This window comes from Oncorhynchus masou, chromosome 9 (genome assembly GCF_036934945.1).
Source record: "Oncorhynchus masou masou isolate Uvic2021 chromosome 9, UVic_Omas_1.1, whole genome shotgun sequence".
Classification (NCBI taxonomy): domain Eukaryota; kingdom Metazoa; phylum Chordata; class Actinopteri; order Salmoniformes; family Salmonidae; genus Oncorhynchus; species Oncorhynchus masou.
In genome coordinates this window covers 87472522-87500403 of record NC_088220.1, presented here as the reverse complement: position 1 = coordinate 87500403, position 27882 = coordinate 87472522, and the positions used below count along the sequence as shown (strand labels likewise).

The window sequence follows — 27882 nt, the reverse complement described above, 5'->3', positions numbered from 1 at the left end:
CCCCTCAAGGACAAAGGCTATTTTAAAGGTAGGGGTCAGGGTTAGGGTTGTGTTCAGGGTTAGGGGCCAGGTTTAGGGTTGTGTTCAGGGTTAGGGGTTAGGTTCAGGGTTGTGTTCAGAGTTAGGGGTTAGGTTTAGAGTTATGTTCAGGGTTAGGGGCCAGGTTTAGGGTTGTGTTTAGGGTTAGGGGTTAGGTTTAGGGTTAAGGGTTAGGTTTAGGGGTTAGGTTTAGGGGTTAGGTTTAGGGCACATATGTCAGAGTCAAGGCCCGCGGGCCACATCCGGCCCGCGAGAAGGTTTTTTACGGCCCCTGGGATGATCTTGATTTATTATTAGAACCGGCCCGCAGACCGCAGCAAGCCGGCAGCCCGCAGATCTTTTACACGCACCAATACTACATTTCCCACAATGCAACGGTGACGCACCGAGCAGTAGGCTGCTTCATTTCAATATTTATTGGCACAGCAGTCGTCAGCATCACAGTAAAATTAACTTTCAGATACCCATCAAAAATGGCAAAACGGAAGGTGGACACTGAGAACCGGGGTTTCAAACAAGGTGGGAGTCGGAGTATATGTTCACGGAGGTAGCTGGAAAACCTGTGTGTCTTCTGTGTGGAGAAAGTGTGGCGGTACTGAAAGAGTATAATCTGAGACGACATTATGAAACGAAACACGCGGACAAAAACAAGAATATGGACATGGAACAAAGGCTACAAAAGGCAGAGGAATTAAAACGAGGCCTCAAATCTCGACAGGCTCTGTTCAAAAAAGCCAAATCACAAGGCCAGGCTGCTGTCAAGGCCAGTTTTATTTTGGCAGAAGAGATCGCTAAATCAGCCCGGCCATTTACGGAGGGGATTTCATCAAAAACTGCATGATTAAAGTTTGTGACGAAGTTTGCCCAGAAAAAGGCAACTCTTTTTAAATGTGAGTCTGAGCAGAAACACCATTGCCGAGAGAGTAGACCAGTTGTCCATCAATCTAAAAGAGCAGCTTGTGAAAAAGGGAAAAGATTTCATTGCATATTCCTTGGCTGTGGATGAGAGCACCGACATTTCTGACATTGCCCAGTTGTCAATTTTCATCCGCGGAGTGGACTCCAGCCTAAGCGTGACAGAGGAGTTTTTGGCTTTACGTCCTATGCATGGCACAACTACGGGGCATGATTTGTATGAAGAGGTGTCAAGATGTGTAAATGAGATGGAGCTGCCTTGGGAAAAACTCGTGGGTTTGACAACCGACGGAGCACCTGCGATGTGTGGACACAGGAGCGGACTGGTGGCGAAGATACGGGAAAAGATGCAAGAGGAAAACGCGACAGGTGAGCTGACAGCTTATCATTGTATCATACACCAGGAAGCGTTGTGCGGTAAAGCCTTGAAAATGGAGCATGTAATGAGCATCATCACGCGCACAGTTAACTTTATCAGAGCCAAAGGTTTGAATCACCGCCAGTTCAAGGCATTTCTGACGGAGTTAGAAACGGAGCATGGTGATTTGCCTTATCACACAGAGGTGCGATGGCTAAGCCAGGGAAAGGTGCTTCAAAGATGTTTCGAGCTTCGTGAGGAGATTTGTCTGTTCTTGGACAGCAAAGGGAAAGACACAACACATGGGGATTTTTATATAAAGGAAATTTGTCTTTTGTGTCTGTTGAAAATTAAAGATTACTGACAGAGCCATAAGAAAATATTGCTTTATTTATCTGATCATATTGGAATATATTTGTTAGGTTTTCAGTAGGTTCAATTAGGTTCACTAGACTATATGCGTCATTTAAAAATTTTTCAATGAACATTCGAACAGTCCGGCCCTCGGCTTGTAGCTAAATTTTTTATTTGGCCCTCCGTCCATTTGACTTTGACACCCCTGGTTTAGGGGTTAGGGGTATTTTCAGGGTTAGGGGTTAGCTTTATGTTCAGGGTTAGGGTTACAAAACGGGTTAGGGGTTAGATTCACAATTAATGATAGGGTTTAGGGGTTAAGTACAGGGTTAGGGGTTCGGTTTAGGGGTTATGTACAGGGTTAGGGGTTCGGTTTAGGGATTAGGTTCAGGGTTAGGCATTAGGGAAAAACAGGATTTGAAATGGAAATACATTTTAGGTCCCCACGAGGATAGAAAAACAAGTATGTGTACCTCTGTGATAGTCGTGTGGTGCAGTGGCAGTGCCCTGGTAGAGGTGGTAAGGCACCAGGCGGGTCAGGGTGTGTGTACCTCTGTGATAGTCGTATGGTGCAGTGGCAGTGCCCTGGTAGAGGTGGTAAGGCACCAGGCGGGTCAGGGTGTGTGTACCTCTGTGGTAGTCGTGTGGTGCGGTGGCGGTGCCCTGGTAGAGGTGGTAAGGCACCAGGCGGGTCAGGGTGTGTGTACCTCTGTGATAGTCGTGTGGTGCAGTGGCAGTGCCCTGGTAGAGGTGGTAAGGCACCAGGCGGGTCAGGGTGTGTGTACCTCTGTGGTAGTCGTGTGGTGCGGTGGCGGTGCCCTGGTAGAGGTGGTAAGGCACCAGGCGGGTCAGGGTGTGTGTACCTCTGTGATAGTCGTGTGGTGCAGTGGCAGTGCCCTGGTAGAGGTGGTAAGGCACCAGGCTGGTCAGGGTGTGTGTACCTCTGTGATAGTCGTGTGGTGCAGTGGCAGTGCCCTGGTAGAGGTGGTAAGGCACCAGGCGGGTCAGGGTGTGTGTACCTCTGTGGTAGTCGTGTGGTGCGGTGGCGGTGCCCTGGTAGAGGTGGTAAGGCACCAGGCGGGTCAGGGTGTGTGTACCTCTGTGATAGTCGTGTGGTGCAGTGGCAGTGCCCTGGTAGAGGTGGTAAGGCACCAGGCGGGTCAGGGTGTGTGTACCTCTGTGATAGTCGTGTGGTGCAGTGGCAGTGCCCTGGTAGAGGTGGTAAGGCACCAGGCGGGTCAGGGTGTCTTCAAAACACTGGAAGGAAGAGCTGTAGTCTGGGTGGAGGACTGAACCCTGCTGCTTCCTCAGCTGCTCCAACATCCTGCGCACGCACACACACACACACACACACACACAGAGAACATAGGTCACAAGGCTGGATTGGCATGGTAACCCTGTAAAACAACACCTATCGTACTACTATGACTGACCCTGTAAAACAACACCTATCATACTACTATGACTGACCCTGTAAAACAACACCTATCATGCTACTATGACTGATCCTGTACAACAACACCTATCATACTACTATGACTGACCCTGTAAAACAACACCTATCATACTACTATGACTGACCCTGTACAACAACACCTATCATGCTTCTATGACTGACCCTGTACAACAACACCTATCATACTACTATGACTGACCCTGTACAACAACACCTATCATGCTTCTATGGAAAACCAGGGTCGGGACGGGACCACGATACAGGACCACGATACAGAATGACGATACAGGACCACGATACAGGACCACGATACAGGACCACGATACAGAATGACGATACAGGACCACGATACAGAACCACGATACAGGACCACGATACAGGACCACGATACAGGACCACGATACAGGACCACGATACAGGACCACGATACAGAATGACGATACAGGACCACGATACAGAATGACGATACAGGACCACGATACAGAATGACGATACAGGACCACGATACAGAATGACGATACAGGACCACGATACAGAATGACGATACAGGACCACGATACAGAATGACGATACAGGACCACGATACAGGACCACGATACAGAACCACGATACAGGACCACGATACAGGACCACCATACAGAATGACGATACAGGACCACGATACAGGACCATACAGAATGACAGGACCACCACGATACAGAATGACGATACAGGACCACGATACAGAATGACGATACAGGACCACGATACAGAACAGACCACGATACAGAATGATGATACAGGACCACGATACAGAATGACCACCACGATACAGAATGACGATACAGGACCACGATACAGAATGACGATACAGGACCACGATACAGAATGACGATACAGGACCACGATACAGAATGACGATACAGGACCACGATACAGAATGACGATACAGGACCACGATACAGAATGACGATACAGGACCACGATACAGAACCACGATACAGAATGATGATACAGGACCACGATACAGGACCACGATACAGAATGATGATACAGGACCACGATACAGAATGACGATACAGGACCACGATACAGAATGACGATACAGGACCACGATACAGAATGACGATACAGGACCACGATACAGAATGACGATACAGGACCACGATACAGACGATGATACAGAATGATATACAGGACCACGATACAGAATGATGATACAGGACCACGATACAGAATGACGATGACCCACGATACAGAATGACGATACAGGACCACGATACAGAATGACGATACAGGACCACGATACAGAATGACGATACAGGACCACGATACAGAATGACGATACAGGACCACGATACAGAATGACGATACAGGACCACGATACAGAATGACGATACAGGACCACGATAAAGAATGACGATACAGGACCAGGACCACGATACAGAATGACAGAACCACGATACAGAATGACAGGACCACGATACAGAATGACGATACAGGACCACGATACAGAATGACGATACAGGACCACGATACAGAATGACGATACAGGACCACGATACAGGACCACGATACAGGACCACGATACAGAATGACGATACAGGACCGACAGAATGACGATACAGGACCACGATACAGAATGACGATACAGGACCACGATACAGAATGACGATACAGGACCACGATACAGAATGACGATACAGGACCACGATACAGAATGACGATACAGGACCACGATACAGAATGAATGATACAGGACCACGATACAGAATGACGATACAGGACCACGATACAGAATGACGATACAGGACCACGATACAGAATGACGATACAGACCACGATACAGAATGACGATACAGGACCACGATACAGAATGACGATACAGGACCACGATACAGAATGACGATACAGGACCACGATACAGAATGACGATGGACCACGATACAGAATGACGATACAGGACCACGATACAGAATGACGATACAGGACCACGATACAGAATGATGATACAGGACCACGATACAGGACCACGATACAGAATGACGACGATAGAATGACAGGACCACGATACAGAATGACGATACAGGACCACGATACAGAATGACGATACAGGACCACGATACAGAATGACGATACAGGACCACGATACAGAATGACGATACAGGACCACGATACAGAATGACGATACAGGACCACGATACAGAATGACGATACAGGACCACGATGACAGAATGACGATACAGGACCACGATACAGAATGACGATACAGGACCACGATACAGAATGACGATACAGGACCACGATACAGAATGACCAGGACCACGATACAGAATGACGAGGACCACGATACAGAATGACGATACAGGACCACGATACAGAATGACGATACAGGACCACGATACAGAATGACGATACAGGACCACGATACAGAATGAGAATGATACAGGACCACGATACAGAATGAATGACGATACAGGACCACGATACAGAATGACGATACAGGACCACGATACAGAATGACGATACAGAACCACGATACAGGACCACGATACAGAATGACGATACAGGACCACGATACAGAATGACGATACAGGACCACGATACAGAATGACGATACAGGACCACGATACAGAATGACGATACAGGACCACGATACAGAATGACGATACAGGACCACGATACAGAATGACGATACAGGACCACGATACAGACCATGATACAGATACAGGACCACGATACAGAATGATACGATACAGGACCACGATACAGAATGACGATACAGGACCACGATACAGAATGACGATACAGGACCACGATACAGAATGACGATACAGGACCACGATACAGAATGACCAGAATGACGATACAGGACCACGATACAGAATGATGATACAGGACCACGATACAGGACCATACAGGACCACGATACGGACCACGATACAGGACCACGATACAGAATGACGATACAGGACCACGATACAGAATGATGATACAGGACCACGATACAGGACCACGATACAGACCGACGATACAGGACCACGATACAGAATGACGATACAGGACCACGATACAGGACCACGATACAGGACCACGATACAGAATGACGATACAGGACCACGATACAGAATGACGATACAGAATGACGATACAGGACCACGATACAGAATGACGATACAGGACCACGATACAGAATGACGATACAGGACCACGATACAGAATGACGATACAGGACCACGATACAGGACCACGATACAGAACGACGATACAGAATGATGATACAGGACCACGATACAGGACCACGATACAGAATGACGATACAGGACCACGATACAGGACCACGATACAGAATGACGATACAGGACCACGATACAGGACCACGATACAGAATGACGATACAGGACCACGATACAGAATGACGATACAGGACCACGATACAGAATGATGATACAGGACCACGATACAGGACCACGATACAGAATGACGATACAGGATCACGATACAGAATGAAGATACAGGAACACGATACAGAATGACGATACAGAATGACGATACAGGACCACGATACAGAATGATGATACAGGACCACGATACAGGACCACGATACAGAATGATGATACAGGACCACGATACAGAACCACGATACAGAATGATGATACAGGACCACGATACAGAATGATGATACAGGACCACGATACAGAATGACGATACAGAATGACGATACAGGACCACGATACAGGACCACGATACAGGACCACGATACAGAATGACGATACAGGACCACGATACAGGACCACGATACAGGACCACGATACAGGACCACGATACAGGACCACGATACAGAATGACGATACAGGACCACGATACAGAATGATGATACAGGACCACGATACAGAATGATGATACAGGACCACGATACAGAATGATGATACAGGACCACGATACAGAATGATGATACAGGACCACGATACAGAATGATGATACAGGACCACGATACAGGACCACGATACAGAATGATGATACAGGACCACGATACAGAATGATGATACAGGACCACGATACAGGACCACGATACAGGACCATGATACAGGACCACGATACAGGACCACGATACAGAACGACGATACAGGACCACGATACAGAATGACGATACAGGACCACGATACAGGACCACGATACAGAATGACGATACAGGACCACGATACAGAATGACGATACAGGACCACGATACAGAATGACGATACAGGACCACGATACAGGACCACGATACAGAATGACGATACAGGACCACGATACAGAATGATGATACAGGACCACGATACAGAATGATGATACAGGACCACGATACAGAATGATGATACAGGACCACGATACAGGACGATGATACAGGACCACGATACAGGACCACGATACAGAATGATGATACAGGACCACGATACAGGACGATGATACAGGACCACGATACAGAATGACGATACAGGACCACGATACAGAATGATGATACAGGACCATGATACAGAATGATGATGTAATAGCATACCTGGCTTCCTTGCTGGGTTCAGCAATACTGAAAGGCATCTTCATAGTAGCAGTCTGTCAGGTGAACAAGACAAAGCATCCATGACATCACAGCATCACATGACATCACAGCATCCATGACATCACAGCATCACACGACATCACAGCATCACACGACATCACAGCATCACACGACATCACAGCATCACACGACATCACAGCATCACAGCATCCACGACATCACAGCATCCACGACATCACAGCATCCACGACATCACAGCATCCACGACATCACAGCATCCACGACATCACAGCATCCACGACATCACAGCATCCACGACATCACAGCATCCACGACATCACAGCATCCACGACATCACAGCATCACACGACATCACACCATTAGAACACAGACCCATCTATATGGTCAGATTCACATAGAAGGGAGTAACCCCCCCCCCTCTACCATCAGTCCAATTAGCCAACGTGCAAAATCATTGGATAACAAAACGGATGAGGTCCAATCAAGACTATCCTACCAACGGGACATTTCAAAACGGTAATATGTTGTTTCTCAGAGTCGTGACTGAACGACGACATGTAAAACATACAGCTGGCTGGGTTTTTGGGGCGTCGCCAAGATAGAATGGCTACCTTCGGTAAGATAAGGGGGGAGTGGTCTGTGTCTATTTGTCAATAACAGCTGGTGCACAAAAATCTAATATTAAGGAAGTCTCAAGGTTTTTCTTGCCTGAGGTAAGAGTATCTCGTGATAAGCTGTAGACTACACAATTTACCAGAGACACGTACAAATCTCTCTCTCGCCCTCCATTTGGTAAATCAGACCACCAATCTATCCTCCTGATTCCTGCTAACAAGAAAAAACTAAAGCAGGAAGTACCAGTGACTCACTCAATAAGGAAGTGGTCAGATGACACAGATGCTAAGCTACAGGACTGTTTTGTTAGCACAGACTGGAATATGTTCCCGTGATTTTTTCAGATGACATTGGAGGAGTACACCACATCAGTCACTGGCTTCATCAATAAGTGCATTGAGGACATTGTCCCCACAGTGACTGTACGTACATAACCCAACCAGAAGCCATGGATTACAGGCAACATCCGCACTGAGCTAAAGGGTAGAGCTGCCGTTTCTACCGCACGGCAAGCGGTACCGGAGCGCCAAGTCTAGGTCCAAAAGTCTCCTTAAAACTTGTTGGGGATAGGGGGCAGTATTTTCACTTTGGATGCATTGCTTGCCCATAGTGAACTGCATCCTACTCTGTCCTCGATTGCTGATATATGCATATTATTATTACTAATGGATAGAAAACACTGAAGTTTCTAAAACTGTTTGAATTATGTCTGTGAGTATAACAGATTCTTATTTACAATGAAGGCCAACGCATTACCTCGACTAACATTGACTCTGTACCGGTACCCCCTGTATATAGCCTCCACATTGACTCTGTACCGGTACCCCCTGTATAGAGCCTCCACATTGACTCTGTACCCTAACGCCCTGTATATAGCCTCCACATTGACTCTGTATCGGTACCCCTGTATATAGCCTCCACATTGACTCTGTACCGGCACAACCTGTATATAGCCTCCACATTGACTCTGTACCGGCACAACCTGTATATAGCCTCCACATTGACTCTGTACCGTAACACCCTGTATATAGCCTCCACATTGACTCTGTACCGTAACACCCTGTATATAGCCTCCACATTGACTCTGTACCATAATAACCTGTATATAGCCTCCACATTAACTCTGTACTGGTACCCCCTGTATATAGCCTCCACATTGACTCTGTACCGTAACACCCTGTATATAGCCTCCACATTGACTCTGTACCATAATAACCTGTATATAGCCTCCACATTGACTCTGTACCATAATAACCTGTATATAGCCTCCACATTAACTCTGTACTGGTACCCCCTGTATATAGCCTCCACATTGACTCTGTACCAGTACCCCCTGTATATAGCCTCCACATTGACTCTGTACCGTAACACCCTGTATATAGCCTCCACTCTGATTCTGTACCGTAACACCCTGTATATAGCCTCCACATTGACTCTGTACCGGTACCCCCTGTATAGAGCCTCCACATTGACTCTGTACCCTAACACCCTGTATATAGCCTCCACATTGACTCTGTACCGGTACCCCCTGTATATAGCCTCCACATTGACTCTGTACCGGTACCCCCTGTATATAGCCTCCACATTGACTCTGTACCGGCACAACCTGTATATAGCCTCCACATTGACTCTGTACCGGCACAACCTGTATATAGCCTCCACATTGACTCTGTACCGTAACACCCTGTATATAGCCTCCACATTGACTCTGTACCGTAACACCCTGTATATAGCCTCCACATTGACTCTGTACCATAATAACCTGTATATAGCCTCCACATTGACTCTGTACCATAATAACCTGTATATAGCCTCCACATGAACTCTGTACTGGTACCCCCTGTATATAGCCTCCACATTGACTCTGTACCAGTACCCCCTGTATATAGCCTCCACATTGACTCTGTACCGTAACACCCTGTATATAGCCTCCACACTGATTCTGTACCGTAACACCCTGTATATAGCCTCCACATTGACTCTGTACCGGTACCCCCTGTATATAGCCTCCACATTGACTCTGTACCGGTACCCCCTGTATATAGCCTCCACATTGACTCTGTACCGTAACACCCTGTATATAGCCTCCACATTGACTCTGTACCGTAACACCCTGTATATAGCCTCCACATTGACTCTGTACCGTAACACCCTGTATATAGCCTCCACATTGACTCTGTACCGGTACCCCCTGTATATAGCCTCCACATTGACTCTGTACCAGTACCCCCTGTATATAGCCTCCACATTGACTCTGTACCGTAACACCCTGTATATAGCCTCCACACTGATTCTGTACCGTAACACCCTGTATATAGCCTCCACATTGACTCTGTACCGGTACCCCCTGTATATAGCCTCCACATTGACTCTGTACCGTAACACCCTGTATATAGCCTCCACATTGACTCTGTACCGGTACCCCCTGTATATAGCCTCCACATTGACTCTGTACCGTAACACCCTGCATATAGCCTCCACATTGACTCTGTACCAGTACAACCTGTATATAGCCTCGCTATTGTTATTTTATTGTTTCTCTTTAATTATTTGTTATTTAAAAAATAAAAATAAACTTGTTTTTATTTGATTTATTTCAGTTTAAAGTAAATACTTAACACTTTTCCCCCCTTTTCTTAAAACTGCATTGTTAGTTAAGTGGTTGTAAGTCATTATTTCACTGTAAGGTATTTGGCGAATGTGACAAATAGCATTACATACAACAGTGGTTCTTAATCCTCGTCCCGGAAACCCAAAGGGCTGTTCACTGTTGTTTTCCCCCTAGCAGTACACTCCATACACCACTAATCACCACCAAGCCATTGATCATATTTAAAATCAGAGGTGGTACTGCTCGGGCAAGAACAACCACGTACAGCCCTTTGGGTCCCAGAACCAGGATGGTACTGCTCGGGCAAGAACCACCACGTACAGCCCTTTGGGTCCCAGAACCAGGATGGTACTGCTCGGGCAAGAACCACCACGTACAGCCCTTTGGGTCCCAGAACCAGGATGGTACTGCTCGGGCAAGAACAACCACGTACAGCCCTTTGGGTCCCAGAACCAGGATGGTACTGCTCGGGCAAGAACAACCACGTACAGCCCTTTGGGTCCCAGAACCAGGATGGTACTTCTCGGGCAAGAACCACCACGTACAGCCCTTTGGGTCCCAGAACCAGGATGGTACTGCTCGGGCAAGAACCACCACGTACAGCCCTTTGGGTCCCAGAACCAGGATGGTACTGCTCGGGCAAGAACCACCACGTACAGCCCTTTGGGTCCCAGAACCAGGATGGTACTGCTCGGGCAAGAACAACCACGTACAGCCCTTTGGGTCCCAGAACCAGGATGGTACTGCTCGGGCAAGAACCACCACGTACAGCCCTTTGGGTCCCAGAACCAGGATGGAGACACATGACCCCAGTAGGATCGGTTGAGGGTCTCCTCACCTGTGTTTGTAGCGAGACCAGACCAGGGGTGTGCTGCTGTGTTGACGTCATCTGACCCAGACCTGACCCGATCACCTGGATCATCCCCAGACTCCTCACCCCCATCTGACCGATCAGTCCTTCAGGCTTTGACTGGGGGAGCAGTAGAAACAAAATAATCATGTTGTTTTCTTACATATTTAACCTTTCATCCAGGTATGTTAGTAAAGACCAAATTCTTGGATGAACAATAAAGCTTTCAACTACAACAACTACTACCTCTACCGCTACTGCCTCTACTACTACCGCTACCTCTACCTCTACCGCTACCTCTACCGCTACCTCTACCTCTACCGCTACCTCTACCGCTACCTCTACCTCTACCGCTACCACTACCTCTACCGCTACTACTACCTCTACCGCTACTACTACCTCTACCTCTACCGCTACCTCTACCGCTACTACTGCTACTACTACTACCTCTATCAAATGGTTGAAAGGAGCACTGAGCGTACTTCTACTACCACTGCCTCTACCGCCGCTACTACCTCTACCGCCGCTACTACCTCTACCGCCGCTACTACCTCTACCGCCGCTACTACCTCTACCGCCGCTACTACCTCTACCGCCTCTATCAAATGGTTGAAAGGAGCACTGAGCGTCAATAGGTACTACTACTACTACCTCTACTACTACCTCTATCAAATGGCTGAAAGGAGCACTGAGGTATCCAGGTATGTCAGTAAAGACCAAATTCTTGGATGAACAATAAAGCTTTCAACTACAACAACTACTACCTCTACCGCTACTGCTACCTCTACCGCTACCTCTACCGCTACCGCTACCTCTACCGCTACCTCTACCGCTACCTCTACCGCTACTGCTACCTCTACCGCTACTGCTACCTCTACCGCTACCTCTACCGCTACCGCTACTGCTACCTCTACGCTGCTACCTCTACTACCTCTACCTCTACCTCCTCACCTGGCTGAAACCACTACCGCTACCACTACTACTACTACCGCTACCTCTACCGCTACCGCTACCTCTACCGCTACTACTACCTCTACCGCTACTACTACTACTACCTACTCTATCAAATGGCTAAAGGACACTACCTCTAGGTACTACTACTACCAGCTACTACCTCTACTACCTCTACCAAATGGCTACCGCTACCTCTACCAGCTACTACCTCTACTACCTCTACAAATGGCCACTACCTCTAGGTACTACCTCTACCGCAGCCACTACCTCTACCGCCGCCACTACCTCTAAAGGAGCACGCGTCACTACCTCTACCGCCGCCACTACCTCTACCGCCGCCACTACCTCTACCGCCGCCACTACCTCTACCGCCGCCACTACCTCTATCAAATGGCTGCCACTACCTCTACCGCCGCCACTACCTCTACTACTACTACCTCTACCTCCGCCACTACCTCTATCAAATGGCTGAAAGGAGCTCTACCGTCGCCACTACCTCTACCGCTACTACCACTACCTCTACCGCCGCCACTACCTCTACAAATGGCCACTACCTCTACCGCCGTCACTACCTCTACCGCCGCTACTACCTCTACCGCAGCTACTACCTCTACCGCCTACTACCTCTGACCGGAGCGCTACTACCTCTACCCGCTACTACTACTACCACCTCTACCTCTATCAAATGGTTGAAAGGAGCACTGAGCGTCAATAGGTACTACTACTACTACTACTGCTGCTACCTCTATCAAATGGCTGAAAGGAGCACTGAGGTATCCAGGTATGTCAGTAAAGACCAAATTCTTGGATGAACAATAAAGCTTTCAACTACAACAACTACTACCTCTACCGCTACTGCCTCTACTACTACCTCTACCGCCACCACTACCTCTACCTCTACCGCTACTACTACCTCTATCAAATGGCTGAAAGGAGCACGGAGCGTCAGTAGGTACTACTACTACTACAGCTACTACCTACTACTACCTCTATCAAATGGCTGAAAGGAGCACGGAGCGTCAGTAGGTACTACTACTACTACAGCTACTACCTCTACTACCTCTATCAAATGGCTGAAAGGAGCACTGAGCGTCAGTAGGTACTACCTCTACTACCTCTACTACCTCTATCAAATGGCTGAAAGGAGCACTGAGCGTCAGTAGGTACTACTACTACTACAGCTACTACCTCTACTACCTCTATCAAATGGCTGAAAGGAGCACGGAGCGTCAGTAGGTCCTACCCACCTGCACAGACTGGTGAAGTGACTGTTGACCAGGCGGATGTCCTCCTGGCTGGTTAAAACTAGCTGGAGCCACGCCCCCTTGGTTCACCTTAACTCCACCTTGACCCTGCACTCCTGAGAACACCTGCACGTCATTGGATGCTGAAAGAGAGAACGAGAGAGAGAGAGGAGTCAAACATTTCACTGTAGTTGTGGGTTTTTTTTTTTATGAAGAGATCACTGCCAACCAAACTGAAGAAGTGAAGAGATTCAGCAACACTTGGAGGACAATGGATTTAAAAAAAAAATGTACGCGTATTTATTGCTAAAAGTAGAAGCAAAGCATTTTGGGATTTTGGTCTTCATCAGGGTTGTTGTTTTTGGCAGCTGTGAATGTTGTTTCTTTCTGACCTGTGGCAGGAGTCTTGACCAGCACAGATGCCTGCTGTGAGCTGGACTGGGCCTGTTGTGGGATCAGAAGAGCAGGCACCTCCTGCTGTGAGCTGGACTGGGCCTGTTGTTGGGGTGGAGTTTGGGGTTGGCTGTGCTGCTGTTGTTTGGCTTGTAATATAGGTACTAAAGGACCTAGGTACAGCTGGACAGAACAGAAATGAGAAGACATACCTCTATCAAATGTGAAAAAGGAGGGTACTAATGTTCTGTTGGACCTGAGAGTGAATAATGGACAGAACAGAAATGAGAAGACATACTTTCACTCCCCACTCGAAAGATGGTTTTGCTAGCAAAAAAACATGGGTCCTCAGATCCTCAAAAAGGTTCTACAGATGCACCATCGAGAGCTGTGAGGTCTACTACACCTGTTGTATTCAGCATTTCACTGTGAGGTCTACCTACACCTGTTGTATTCAGCATTTCACTGTGAGGTCTACTACACCTGTTGTATTCAGCATTTCACTGTGAGGTCTACTACACCTGTTGTATTCAGCATTTCACTGTGAGGTCTACCTACACCTGTTGTATTCAGCATTTCACTGTGAGGTCTACTACACCTGTTGTATTCAGCATTTCACTGTGAGGTCTACTACACCTGTTGTATTCAGCATTTCACTGTGAGGTCTACTACACCTGTTGTATTCAGCATTTCACTGTGAGGTCTACCTACACCTGTTGTATTCAGCATTTCACTGTGGAGGTCTCCCTACACCTGTTGTATTCAGCATTTCATTGTAAGATCTACTACACCTGTTGTAAAGCATTTCACTTTGGTCTACTCACCTGTTGTATTCATCATTTCACTGCGAGATCTACTACACCTGTTGTATTCAGCATTTCACTGCGAGGTCTACTACACCTGTTGTATTCAGCATTTCACTGCTGTGGTCTGGACTACACCTGTTGTATTCAGCATTTCACTGTAAGATCTACTACACCTGTTGTATTCAGCATTTCACTGTAAGATCTACTACACCTGTTGTATTCAGCATTTCACTGTGAGGTCTACTACACCTGTTGTATTCAGCATGTCACTGTGAGGTCTACTACACCTGTTGTATTCAGCATTTCACTGTGAGGTCTACTACACCTGTTGTATTCAGCATTTCACTGTGAGGTCTACCTACACCTGTTGTATTCAGCATTTCACTGTGAGGTCTACTACACCTGTTGTATTCAGCATGTCACTGTGAGGTCTACTACACCTGTTGTATTCAGCATTTCACTGTGAGGTCTACTACACCTGTTGTATTCAGCATTTCACTGTGAGGTCTACTACACCTGTTGTATTCAGCATTTCACTGTGAGGTCTACTACACCTGTTGTATTCAACATTTCACTGTGAGGTCTAACTACACCTGTTGTATTCAGCATTTCACTGTTAGGTCTAACTACACCTGTTGTATTCAGCATTTCACTGTGAGGTCTACTACACCTGTTGTATTCAGCATTTCACTGTCAGGTCTACTACACCTGTTGTATTCAGCATTTCACTGTGAGGTCTACTACACCTGTTGTATTCAGCATGTCACTGTGAGGTCTACTACACCTGTTGTATTCAGCATTTCACTGTGAGGTCTACTACACCTGTTGTATTCAGCATTTCACTGTGAGGTCTACTACACCTGTTGTATTCAGCATTTCACTGTAAGGTCTACTACACCTGTTGTATTCAGCATTTCACTGTGAGGTCTACTACACCTGTTGTATTCAGCATGTCACTGTGAGGTCTACTACACCTGTTGTATTCAGCATGTCACTGTGAGGTCTACTACACCTGTTGTATTCAGCATTTCACTGTGAGGTCTACTACACCTGTTGTATTCAGCATGTCACTGTGAGGTCTACTACACCTGTTGTATTCAGCATTTCACTGTAAGATCTACTACACCTGTTGTATTCAGCATTTCACTGTGAGGACTACTACACCTGTTGTATTCAGCATTTCACTGTGAGGTCTACCTACACCTGTTGTATTCAGCATTTCACTGTGAGGTCTACTACACCTGTTGTATTCAGCATTTCACTGTAAGGTCTACTACACCTGTTGTATTCAGCATTTCACTGTGAGGTCTACTACACCTGTTGTATTCAGCATTTCACTGTGAGGTCTACTACACCTGTTGTATTCAACATTTCACTGTAAGGTCTAACTACACCTGTTGTATTCAGCATTTCACTGTAAGGTCTAACTACACCTGTTGTATTCAGCATTTCACTGTGAGGTCTACTACACCTGTTGTATTCAGCATTTCACTGTCAGGTCTACTACACCTGTTGTATTCAGCATTTCACTGTGAGGTCTACTACACCTGTTGTATTCAGCATGTCACTGTGAGGTCTACTACACCTGTTGTATTCAGCATTTCACTGTGAGGTCTACTACACCTGTTGTATTCAGCATTTCACTGTGAGGTCTACTACACCTGTTGTATTCAGCATTTCACTGTAAGGTCTACTACACCTGTTGTATTCAGCATTTCACTGTGAGGTCTACTACACCTGTTGTATTCAGCATGTCACTGTGAGGTCTACTACACCTGTTGTATTCAGCATGTCACTGTGAGGTCTACTACACCTGTTGTATTCAGCATTTCACTGTGAGGTCTACTACACCTGTTGTATTCAGCATGTCACTGTGAGGTCTACTACACCTGTTGTATTCAGCATTTCACTGTAAGGTCTACTACACCTGTTGTATTCAGCATTTCACTGTGAGGACTACTACACCTGTTGTATTCAGCATTTCACTGTGAGGTCTACCTACACCTGTTGTATTCAGCATTTCACTGTGAGGTCTACTACACCTGTTGTATTCAGCATTTCACTGTGAGGTCTACTACACCTGTTGTATTCAGCATTTCACTGTGAGGTCTACTACACCTGTTGTATTCAGCATTTCACTGTAAGATCTACTACACCTGTTGTATTCAGCATTTCACTGTAAGATCTACTACACCTGTTGTATTCAACATTTCACTGTGAGGTCTACTACACCTGTTGTATTCAGCATTTCTCTGTGAGGTCTACTACACCTGTTGTATTCAGCATTTCACTGTGAGGTCTACTACACCTGTTGTATTCAGCATGTGACAAATAAACTGATTTGATAAGATGTGATAACTTAACAACCAATCAAAACATCTGAGCAGCGAGATAAGTGTTAGGGTGTGTCACTTCAGACCTGCTGTAGTTTCTGTTGTGGAGAGGGCTGAGCGATGGGCTGAGCGTTGGGCTGAGCCATGGGCTGAGCGATGGGCTGAGCGATGGGCTTCACCACTCCACCGCCGGGGGCCCCCACCTCGGGCACCGTAAATTGGAACCCTGCAGGAGGGCCCTGGAGAGTCTGGGAGGGTTTGGGGGAGCAGGTGGGAGGGGGGACGTCAGGTTGGTAGGGAGCAGGCTGGGAGGGGGGCCGGGACTGGATGTGCATCTGTTGCTGTTGTTGTTGTTGCTGTTGTTGTTGCTGTTGTTGTTGCTGTTGTGCAGGCTGGGGGGAGCCAGGGATCTGGTTGTGGATAATGAACATTGGGGGAAGAGATGAGGGGGTGCAGGAGCGGACAGGGGTCTGTGGCTGGGAGGGGGTGCGGGACTGGCCATGGTGGTGGGGGGACTGCAGGGGGAAGGGGGAGGGCTGAGGGCTGTCCGACAGAGGGGGTGCAGTGTGGGAAGCCAGGGGCTGGGAGGGGGACAGGCTCTGGAGCTTCAACTGCTGTCCAGCCGCCTGGGGCATCTAGGGTTAGAGGTCAAAACAGACAGGAAACACGTCAGACACAGAGGCTCCAAATAATACCAGACTTCAAGAAAATAAAACATGTGAAAACAGCATTATAACATCAAGGAGGAGCGGAGGAGGAGCAGGGAGGAGCAGGGAGGAGCAGAGGAGGAGCAGGGAGGAGTGGAGAGGAGCAGGGAGGAGCGGAGGAGGAGCAGGGAGGAGCAGGGAGGAGCGGAGGAGGAGCAGCGAGGAGCGGAGGAGGAGCGGAGGAGGAGCAGGGAGGAGCGGAGGAGGAGCAGGGAGGAGCAGAGGAGGAGCGGAGGAGGAGCAGGGAGGAGCAGAGGAGGAGCAGGGAGGAGCGGAGGAGGAGCAGGGAGGAGCGGAGGAGGAGCAGGGAGGAGCGGAGGAGGAGCAGGGAGGAGCAGAGGAGGAGCGGAGGAGGAGCAGGGAGGAGCAGAGGAGGAGCAGGGAGGAGCGGAGGAGGAGCAGGGAGGAGCGGAGGAGGAGCAGAGGAGGAGCGGAGGAGGAGCAGGGAGGAGCAGAGGAGGAGCAGGGAGGAGCGGAGGAGGAGCAGGGAGGAGCGGAGGAGGAGCAGGGAGGAGCGGAGGAGGAGCAGAGGAGGAGCGGAGGAGGAGCAGGGAGGAGCAGAGGAGGAGCAGGGAGGAGCGGAGGAGGAGCAGGGAGGAGCGGAGGAGGAGCAGGGAGGAGCGGAGGAGGAGCAGGGAGGAGCAGAGGAGGAGCGGAGGAGGAGCAGGGAGGAGCAGAGGAGGAGCAGGGAGGAGCGGAGGAGGAGCAGGGAGGAGCGGAGGAGGAGCAGGGAGGAGCGGAGGAGGAGCAGGGAGGAGCGGAGGAGGAGCAGGGAGGAGCAGAGGAGGAGCGGAGGAGGAGCAGAGGAGGAGCGGAGGAGGAGCAGGGAGGAGCAGAGGAGGAGCAGGGAGGAGCGGAGGAGGAGCAGGGAGGAGCGGAGGAGGAGCAGGGAGGAGCGGAGGAGGAGCAGGGAGGAGCAGAGGAGGAGCGGAGGAGGAGCAGGGAGGAGCAGAGGAGGAGCAGGGAGGAGCGGAGGAGGAGCAGGGAGGAGCGGAGGAGGAGCAGGGAGGAGCGGAGGAGGAGCAGGGAGGAGCGGAGGAGGAGCAGGGAGGAGCGGAGAGGAGCAGGGAGGAGCAGAGGAGGAGCAGGGAGGAGCAGGGAGGAGCGGAGGAGGAGCAGCGAGGAGCGGAGGAGGAGCAGGGAGGAGCGGAGGAGGAGCAGGGAGGAGCGGAGGAGGAGCGGAGGAGGAGCAGGGAGGAGCAGAGGAGGAGCAGAGGAGGAGCAGGGAGGAGCGGAGGAGGAGCAGGGAGGAGCGGAGGAGGAGCAGGGAGGAGCGGAGGAGGAACAGGGAGGAGCGGAGGAGGAGCAGGGAGGAGTGGAGAGGAGCAGGGAGGATAGGAGGAGGAGCAGGGAGGAGCGGAGGAGGAGCAGGGAGGAGCGGAGGAGGAGCAGGGAGGAGCGGAGGAGGAGCAGGGAGGAGCGGAGGAGGAGCAGGGAGGAGCGGAGAGGAGCAGGGAGGAGCGGAGAGGAGCAGAGGAGGAGCAGGGAAGCGCAGAGGAGGAGCAGGGAAGCGCAGAGGAGGAGCAGGGAAGCGCAGAGGCAGGTATAGGACATCAAGCAAAAACAGGAGAGGAGCAGAGAGGAGCGAGGACAGAGGAGGAGAGGAGAGCAGCGAGGAGGAGAGCAGAGGAGGAGGAGAGAGAGGAGGAGAGAGAGGAGGGAAGGACATCAGGCAGAAAACAGCACACATGATCAACTTTCAAAGAGAACAGGATGTGAGGACCACACAGAGACACAAGCACCCTGCTGGTCAGTTTCTACAGGAAAACTAGGGCGAGTGTTATACTACTGCCGTGGAAAAGAGCAAGTCCATCCTCCAACCTGAAACACAACACGATGACAAAGCCAAGGTGTAGCATTCTGCCTGGCCTGCGAGAGACAGTTGAAAGGAGGAGGATCTTGTGTTATCATGCTCTGGGGAACCGGTGGACGCGGGTTCTGGGAAGGTTTAAGCCAAGGGTTTCTGGGAATAGAGAGGGGTGGGCATCTAGGTTTGGGGCAAAACCCAATTGTTGCATGAGAGGAGTAGAGAGACTGTAGCAAAGGGGGGGGGATATCACAGTCACTGTAGTCAACAGAGGAGCAAGGAGCCGGAGGAGGGGAGAGGAGCAAGGAGCCGGAGGAGGGGAGAGGAGCAAGGAGCCGGAGGAGGGGAGAGGAGCAAGGAGCCGGAGGAGGGGAGAGGAGCAAGGAGCCGGAGGAGGGGAGAGGTGCAAGGAGCCGGAGGAGGGGAGAGGAGCAAGGAGCCGGAGGAGGGGAGAGGAGCAAGGAGCCGGAGGAGGGGAGAGGAGCAAGGAGCCGGAGGAGGGGAGAGGAGCAAGGAGCCGGAGGAGGGGAGAGGAGCAAGGAGCCGGAGGTGGGGAGAGGAGCAAGGAGCCGGAGGAGGGGAGAGGAGCAAGGAGCCGGAAGAGGGAGAGGAGCAAGGAGCCGGAGGAGGGGAGAGGAGCAAGGAGCCGGAGGAGGGGAGAGGAGCAAGGAGCCGGAGGAGGAGAGAGGAGCAAGGAGCCAGAGGAGGGGAGAGGAGCAAGGAGCCGGAGGAGGGGAGAGGAGCAAGGAGCCGGAGGTGGGGAGAGGAGCAAGGAGCCGGAGGAGGGGAGAGGAGCAAGGAGCCGGAGGAGGGGAGAGGAGCAAGGAGCCGGAGGAGGGGAGAGGAGCAAGGAGCCGGAGGAGGGGAGAGGAGCAAGGAGCCGGAGGAGGGGAGAGGAGCAAGGAGCCGGAGGAGGGGAGAGGAGCAAGGAGCCGGAGGAGGGGAGAGGAGCAAGGAGCCGGAGGAGGGGAGAGGAGCAAGGAGCCGGAGGAGGGGAGAGGAGCAAGGAGCCGGAGGAGGGGAGAGGAGCAAGGAGCCGGAGGTGGGGAGAGGAGCAAGGAGCCGGAGGAGGGGAGAGGAGCAAGGAGCCGGAGGAGGGAGAGGAGCAAGGAGCCGGAGGAGGGGAGAGGAGCAAGGAGCCGGAGGAGGGGAGAGGAGCAAGGAGCCGGAGGAGGGGAGAGGAGCAAGGAGCCGGAGGAGGGGAGAGGAGCAAGGAGCCGGAGGAGGGGAGAGGTGCAAGGAGCCGTAGGAGGGGAGAGGTGCAAGGAGCCGGAGGAGGGGGGAGAGGAGCAAGGAGCCGGAGGAGGGGAGAGGAGCAAGGAGCCGGAGGAGGGGAGAGGAGCAAGGAGCCGGAGGAGGGGAGAGGAGCAAGGAGCCGGAGGAGGGGAGAGGAGCAAGGAGCCGGAGGTGGGGAGAGAGGAGCCGGAGGAGGGGAGGAGCAAGGAGGGAGGAGGAGAGAGGAGCAAGGAGCCGGAGGAGGGGAGAGGAGCAAGGAGCCGGAGGAGGGGAGAGGAGCAAGGAGCCGGAGGAGGGGAGAGGAGCAAGGAGCCGGAGGAGGGGAGAGGAGCAAGGAGCCGGAGGAGGGGAGAGGAGCAAGGAGCCGGAGGAGGGGAGAGGTGCAAGGAGCCGTAGGATGGGAGAGGAGCGAGGAGCCGTAGGAAGAGAGAGGAGCAGGATGGGAGAGGATCAAGGAGCTGTAGGAAGAGAGAGGAGCAGGATGGGAGAGGAGCAAAGAGCCGGAGGAGGGGAGAGGTGCAAGGAGCCGGAGGAGGGGAGAGGTGCAAGGAGCCGGAGGAGGGGAGAGGAGCAAGGAGCCGGAGGAGGGGAGAGGAGCAAGGAGCCGGAGGAGGGGAGAGGAGCAAGGAGCCGGAAGAGGGGAGAGGAGCAAGGAGCCGGAGTAGTGATGTCACATTCAGGAACACATGCATGTGAAACAAAGTGTGAGAGGGAGAGAGAGGGAGTGAGAGAGAGTGAGAGAGTGAGAGGGAGTGAGAGGGAGTGAGAGTGAGTGAGAGTGAGTGAGTGAGTGAGAGAGAGGGAGACAGAGAGAGGGAGTGAGAGTGAGAGAGGCAGACAATGTCCTAACAGAGTGGCAGCAACAGGGGGTGGGGCTTAGCATTAAGGGGCGTATTGTCTACCTGGTTTACCACTGCTGCCTCAGCTAATTGGCTGTCAAGACCCGAGGGTGTGTTGCCAGAGCTGCTGTTGCTGCTGACGATAACGGACGCTGGCACGCCCACTGAGACAGAGGGGGCGGGGTCATTCTCTGTCTGTCGCTGGTCCTGACATGGGCACATTAACGATTCAAGAAGAGAGGGAGGAGAGAGAGGGATGGAGAGAGAGAGAGAGGGATGGAGAGAGAGGGATGGAGAGAGAGGGATGGAGAGAGAGAGCGGGATGGAGAGAGAGAGAGAGCGGGATGGAGAGAGAGAGGGATGGAGAGAGAGAGGGATGGAGAGAGAGAGGGATGGAGAGAGAGAGAGGGATGGAGAGAGAGAGAGGGATGGAGAGAGAGAGGGGATGGAGAGAGAGGCGGAGAGAGAGAGAGAGAGAGAGGCGGAGAGAGAGAGGCGGAGAGAGAGAGAGGAGAGGAGAGAGAGAGAGAGGAGAGAGAGAGAGAGGAGGAGAGAGAGAGAGAGAGAGGCGGAGAGAGAGAGAGAGCGGAGAGAGAGAGAGCGGAGAGAGAGAGAGAGCGGAGAGAGAGAGGAGAGAGAGAGGAGAGAGAGAGAGAGGCGGAGAGAGAGAGAGAGAGGCGGAGAGAGAGAGAGAGAGGCGGAGAGAGAGAGGAGAGAGGCGGAGAGAGAGAGAGAGGCGGAGAGAGAGAGAGAGGCGGAGAGAGAGAGAGAGAGGCGGAGAGAGAGAGAGAGAGAGAGCGGAGAGAGAGAGAGAGAGAGAGGCGGAGAGAGAGAGAGAGAGAGAGGCGGAGAGAGAGAGAGAGAGAGGCGGAGAAATAGAGAGAGGCGGAGAGAAAATAGAGGAGGCGGAGAGAGAGGAGGCGGAGAGAGAGAGAGAGCGGAGAGAGAGCGGAGAGAGAGAGAGAGGCGGAGAGAGAGAGAGCGGAGAGAGAGAGAGAGAGGAGAGAGAGGAGGAGAGAGAGAGAGAGGCGGAGAGAGAGAGAGGCAGGGGCAGAGAGAGAGAGAGAGAGAGAGAGAGGCAGAGAGAGAGAGAGGCAGAGAGAGAGGCAAAGAGAGAGAGGCAAAGAGAGAGAGAGAGGCAGAGAGAGAGAGAGGCAGAGAGAGAGAGGCGGAGAGAGAGAGAGAGCGGAGAGAGAGAGGCGGAGAGAGAGAGAGAGGCGGAGAGAGAGAGAGAGGCGGAGAGAGAGAGAGAGGCGGAGAGAGAGAGAGAGGGAGAGAGAGAGAGCAGAGGGAGAGAGAGGCAGAGAGAGAGAGGCAGAGAGAGGCAAGAGAGAGAGGCGGAGAGAGAGAGAGAGAGAGAGAGGAGAGAGAGAGAGAGGAGAGAGAGAGAGAGGAGAGAGAGAGAGAGGAGAGAGAGAGCGGAGAGAGAGAGAGAGAGGCGGAGAGAGAGCGGAGAGAGAGAGAGGAGAGGCGGAGAGAGAGAGAGCGGAGAGAGAGGAGAGGCGGAGAGAGAGAGAGAGGCGGAGAGAGAGAGGCGGAGAGAGAGAGGAGAGAGAGAGAGGCAGAGAGAGAGGCAGAGAGAGAGAGAGAGAGAGAGGCAGAGAGAGAGGCAGAGAGAGAGAGAGAGAGAGAGAGAGAGAGAGAGAGGCAGAGAGAGAGGCAGAGAGGCAGAGGCAGAGAGAGGCGGATAGGCAGAGAGAGGAGAGAGAGGAGAGAGAGAGAGGCGGAGAGAGAGAGAGGCGGAGAGAGAGAGAGGCGGAGAGAGAGAGGCGGAGAGAGAGAGAGGCAGGCAGGGGGATAGAGAGAGGGGGAGAGAGAGAGGCAGGCAGACAGGGAGGGGGATAGAGAGAGAGGGAGAGAGAGAGAGGGGGAGAGGGAGAGAGAGGGGGGGCAGAGAGAAATGGAGAAGATGAGTAAAATAGGAAACCAGAGGGAGGTAGGTCAGACCAGGGTACCATTGGAATCAGTCTATCATCCATGATGCATCACTCTGTTATCTCGTTGGCCAATATTAACTGTTCACTTCAGATCAACAACAATGTCAACAGAGACTGGAGTGGTAGAGATAGTGAGGAGAGGAGAGGTAGAGAGAAGGGGTGGAGGTAGAGAGGTAGAGAGGAGAGGTAGAGGAGGAGTGGTAGAGGAGGAGTGGAAGAGGAGGAGTGGAAGAGAGGAGAGGCAGAGAGAAATGGTGGAGGTAGAGAGGAGAGGTAGAGAGTAGGGGTGGAGGTAGAGAGGAGAGGTGAAGAGTAGGGGTGGAGGTAGAGAGGAGAAGCAGATGAGTCGTCGTAGAGAGGAGAGGCAGAGAGAAGGGGTGGAGGTAGAGAGGAGAGGTAGAGAGTAGGGGTGGAGGTAGAGAGGAGAGGTAGAGAGTAGGGGTGGAGGTATAGAGGAAAGAGGAGAGGTAGAGAGGAGGGCTGTTGCGGTGACAGTATTCCTGCCATACCAGCAGTCATGGGTCCTGACCACATTCAAATTATACGTGACCATTGAACCACTATAATCTCCTCTTATGCACTCTGGATAGACATTGGTAGTACTAACGACCATCGGGCCCTCATGGCCCGGGACTCAGGGCTCTAACGACCATCGGGCCCTCATGGCCCGGGACTCAGGGCTCTAACGACCATCGGGCCCTCATGGCCCGGGACTCAGGGCTCTAACGACCATCGGGCCCTCATGGCCCGGGACTCAGGGCTCTAACGACCATCGGGCCCTCATGGCCCGGGACTCAGGGCTCTAACGACCATCGGGCCCTCATGGCCCGGGACTCAGGGCTCTAACGACCATCGGGCCCTCATGGCCCGGGACTCAGGGCTCTAACGACCATCGGGCCCTCATGGCCCGGGACTCAGGGCTCTAACAACCATCGGGCCCTCATGGCCCGGGACTCAGGGCTCTAAACAGAAGGGGCCTGAATACTTTCTTCATGCACCGTAGCTACAGTAGGACACTCTGTAATGTTGTGAAAACATGTTACTATTGATGTTCTCGAACAGATTTCACTTTGTTTCCCCAAATGAGGCACTGGGCTGCAGGGTTGGAGTGCCCACGGCATACACAGTTTGGGATGTCACCTGTCCCGCAGCAACATCACGGTTTGGGATGTCACCTGTCCCGCAGCAACATCACAGTTTGGGATGTCACCTGTCCCGCAGCAACATCACGGTTTGGGATGTCACCTGTCCCGCAGCAACATCACGGTTTGGGATGTCACCTGTCCCGCAGCAACATCACAGTTTGGGATGTCACCTGTCCTGCAGCAACATCACAGTTTGGGATGTCACCTGTCCCGCAGCAACATCACGGTTTGGGATGTCACCTGTCCCGCAGCAACATCACAGTTTGGGATGTCACCTGTCCCGCAGCAACATCACAGTTTGGGATGTCACCTGTCCCGCAGCAACATCACGGTTTGGGATGTCACCTGTCCTGCAGCAACATCACTGGAGTAGCCAGCGTGACATGAATGAAAAACATACCGGATGGAAAGTGGCCTCCAGTCACTACTGCAGTGCATCATGTATTTTTGTCTTGCTCCTGTTCCCGCCCATTTGATAAATTGGCCATTTGAAACCACAACTAAATTGCACATATTAACAAAGACAATATTGAACTGAGAATAGTCTGGTGGGTGAAAATGTGATCACTTGATGAGAGAACAGCATGTGCAGCCTGAGGCAAGGGACAGACAGCAAACTTACTGGAATCATCAATAGTCGACAGTCCCAGCGTGCAGCCAATATATCTTTGGATTTCTAACACATTCTAAGGTTTGTATAATTTACAAGTAAAGTTGTTTAATAACTCTAAATCTAGTGTATAAGACCTGTTTCAAATGAGGACTTTCATGCTCAACACAGACACTTCATATCCGCACACTTCTGAATGGGAAAAATATCCTTTATATGTTATTAAGCTACGTTCAATTATCTTCTTCTTACTATAAAATCATATAATATTAAATAATACCACAGGACTTATAAGCATATAAATGAAGAAGCCTACAGCCTATAGCCAGATAACCTACAGCCTATAGCCAGATAACCTACAGCCTATAGCCAGATAACCTACAGCCTATAGCCAGATAACCTACAGCCTATAGCCAGATAACCTACAGCCTATAGCCAGATAACCTACAGCCTATAGCCAGATAACCTACAGCCTATAGCCAGATAACCTACAGCCTATAGCCAGATAACCTACAGTCTATAGCCAGATAACCTACAGCCTATAGCCAGATAACCTACAGCCTATAGCCAGATAACCTACAGCCTATAGCCAGATAACCTACAGTCTATAGCCAGATAACCTACAGCCTATAGCCAGATAACCTACAGCCTATAGCCAGATAACCTACAGCCTATAGCCAGATAACCTACAGCCTATAGCCAGATAACCTACAGCCTATAGCCAGATAACCTACAGCCTATAGCCAGATAACCTACAGTCTATAGCCAGATAACCTACAGCCTATAGCCAGATAACCTACAGCCTACAGCCAGATAACCTACAGCAGGACAACTCATATTCTGTTCTTCTGAAATAGAGATGCTCCTAAGATGAAGGTGAGCAGCTTGTTGATAACCTACAGCCTTGTTCGTGTGGAGGCCTGGAAATACTCAACTGGTTTGTTCATCAACAGTCGATTCGACTTTTCATGACAATAACTGGCTGACAACATGTCATGACCGCCACCACCCAAATAGAGGTAGGGGGGAAAGAGAAAGGTAGAGAGGCAGAGGGGTGGTGAGGCAGAGGGGTGGTGAGGCAGAGGGGTGGTGAGGCAGAGGGGTGGTGAGGCAGAGGGGTGGAGAGGCAGAGGGGTGGAGAGGCAGAGGGGTGGTGAGGTAGGGGGTGGAGAGGTAGGGGGGTGGAGAGGTAGAGGGGTGGAGAGGTAGGGGGTGGAGAGGTAGGGGTGGAGAGGCAGGGGGTGGAGAGGTAGGGGTGGAGAGGCAGGGGGTGGAGAGGCAGGGGGTGGAGAGGCAGGGGGTGGAGAGGCAGGGGGGTGGAGAGGCAGGGGGTGGAGAGGCAGGGGGTGGAGAGGCAGGGGGGTGGAGAGGTAGGGGGGTGGAGAGGTAGGGGGGTGGTGAGGTAGAGGGGTGGTGAGGTAGAGGGGTGGTGAGGTAGGGGGGTGGAGAGGCAGGGGGGTGGAGAGGCAGGGGGGTGGAGAGGCAGAGGGGTGGTGAGGTAGAGGGGTGGTGAGGTAGAGGGGTGGTGAGGTAGGGGGGAAAGAAAAGGGTAGAGAGGTAGAGGGGTAGAATTGTGAGGTCGAGGGGTAGAATTGTGAGGTCGAGAGGTAGAATTGTGAGGTCGAGAGGTAGAATTGTGAGGTAGAGAGGTCGAGAGGTGGTGAGGTTAGAGAGGTGGTGAGGTAGAGAGGTGGTGGGTTAGAGAGGTGGTGAGGTAGAGAGGTGGTGAGGTAGAGAGGTGGTGAGGTAGAGAGATGGAGAGGTAGAGAGATGGAGAGGTAGAGAGATGGAGAGGTAGAGAGATGGAGAGGTAGAGAGGTGGTGAGGTGGTGAGGTAGAGAGATGGAGAGGTAGAGAGATGGAGAGGTAGAGAGATGGTGAGGTAGAGAGATGGAGAGGTAGAGAGATGGTGAGGTAGAGAGATGGTGAGGTAGAGAGATGGTGAGGTAGAGAGATGGTGAGGTAGAGAGATGGAGAGGTAGAGAGATGGAGAGGTAGAGAGATGGAGAGGTAGAGAGATGGAGAGGTAGAGAGATGGTGAGGTAGAGAGATGGAGAGGTAGAGAGATGGAGAGGTAGAGAGATGGAGAGGTAGAGAGATGGAGAGGTAGAGAGATGGTGAGGTAGAGAGATG

General features: G+C 51.1%; 1 protein-coding gene across 1 annotated transcript in view; it reads right to left on the bottom strand.

Moving 5' to 3' along the window:
• bicra (BRD4 interacting chromatin remodeling complex associated protein) overlaps positions 1 to 27882 on the bottom strand; it is a 70498-nt gene that overhangs the window by 24831 nt on the left and 17785 nt on the right. The window contains exons 6-13 of the mRNA XM_064972757.1: positions 22121 to 22264; positions 17555 to 18103; positions 14572 to 14585; positions 14329 to 14489; positions 13940 to 14079; positions 11727 to 11858; positions 7642 to 7694; positions 2140 to 2990 (exon numbers count right to left, since the gene is read on the bottom strand). Of these exons, the coding sequence (XP_064828829.1) occupies positions 2140 to 2990; positions 7642 to 7694; positions 11727 to 11858; positions 13940 to 14079; positions 14329 to 14489; positions 14572 to 14585; positions 17555 to 18103; positions 22121 to 22264 (2044 nt within the window). The remainder of the gene's footprint in view (positions 1 to 2139; positions 2991 to 7641; positions 7695 to 11726; positions 11859 to 13939; positions 14080 to 14328; positions 14490 to 14571; positions 14586 to 17554; positions 18104 to 22120; positions 22265 to 27882) is intronic.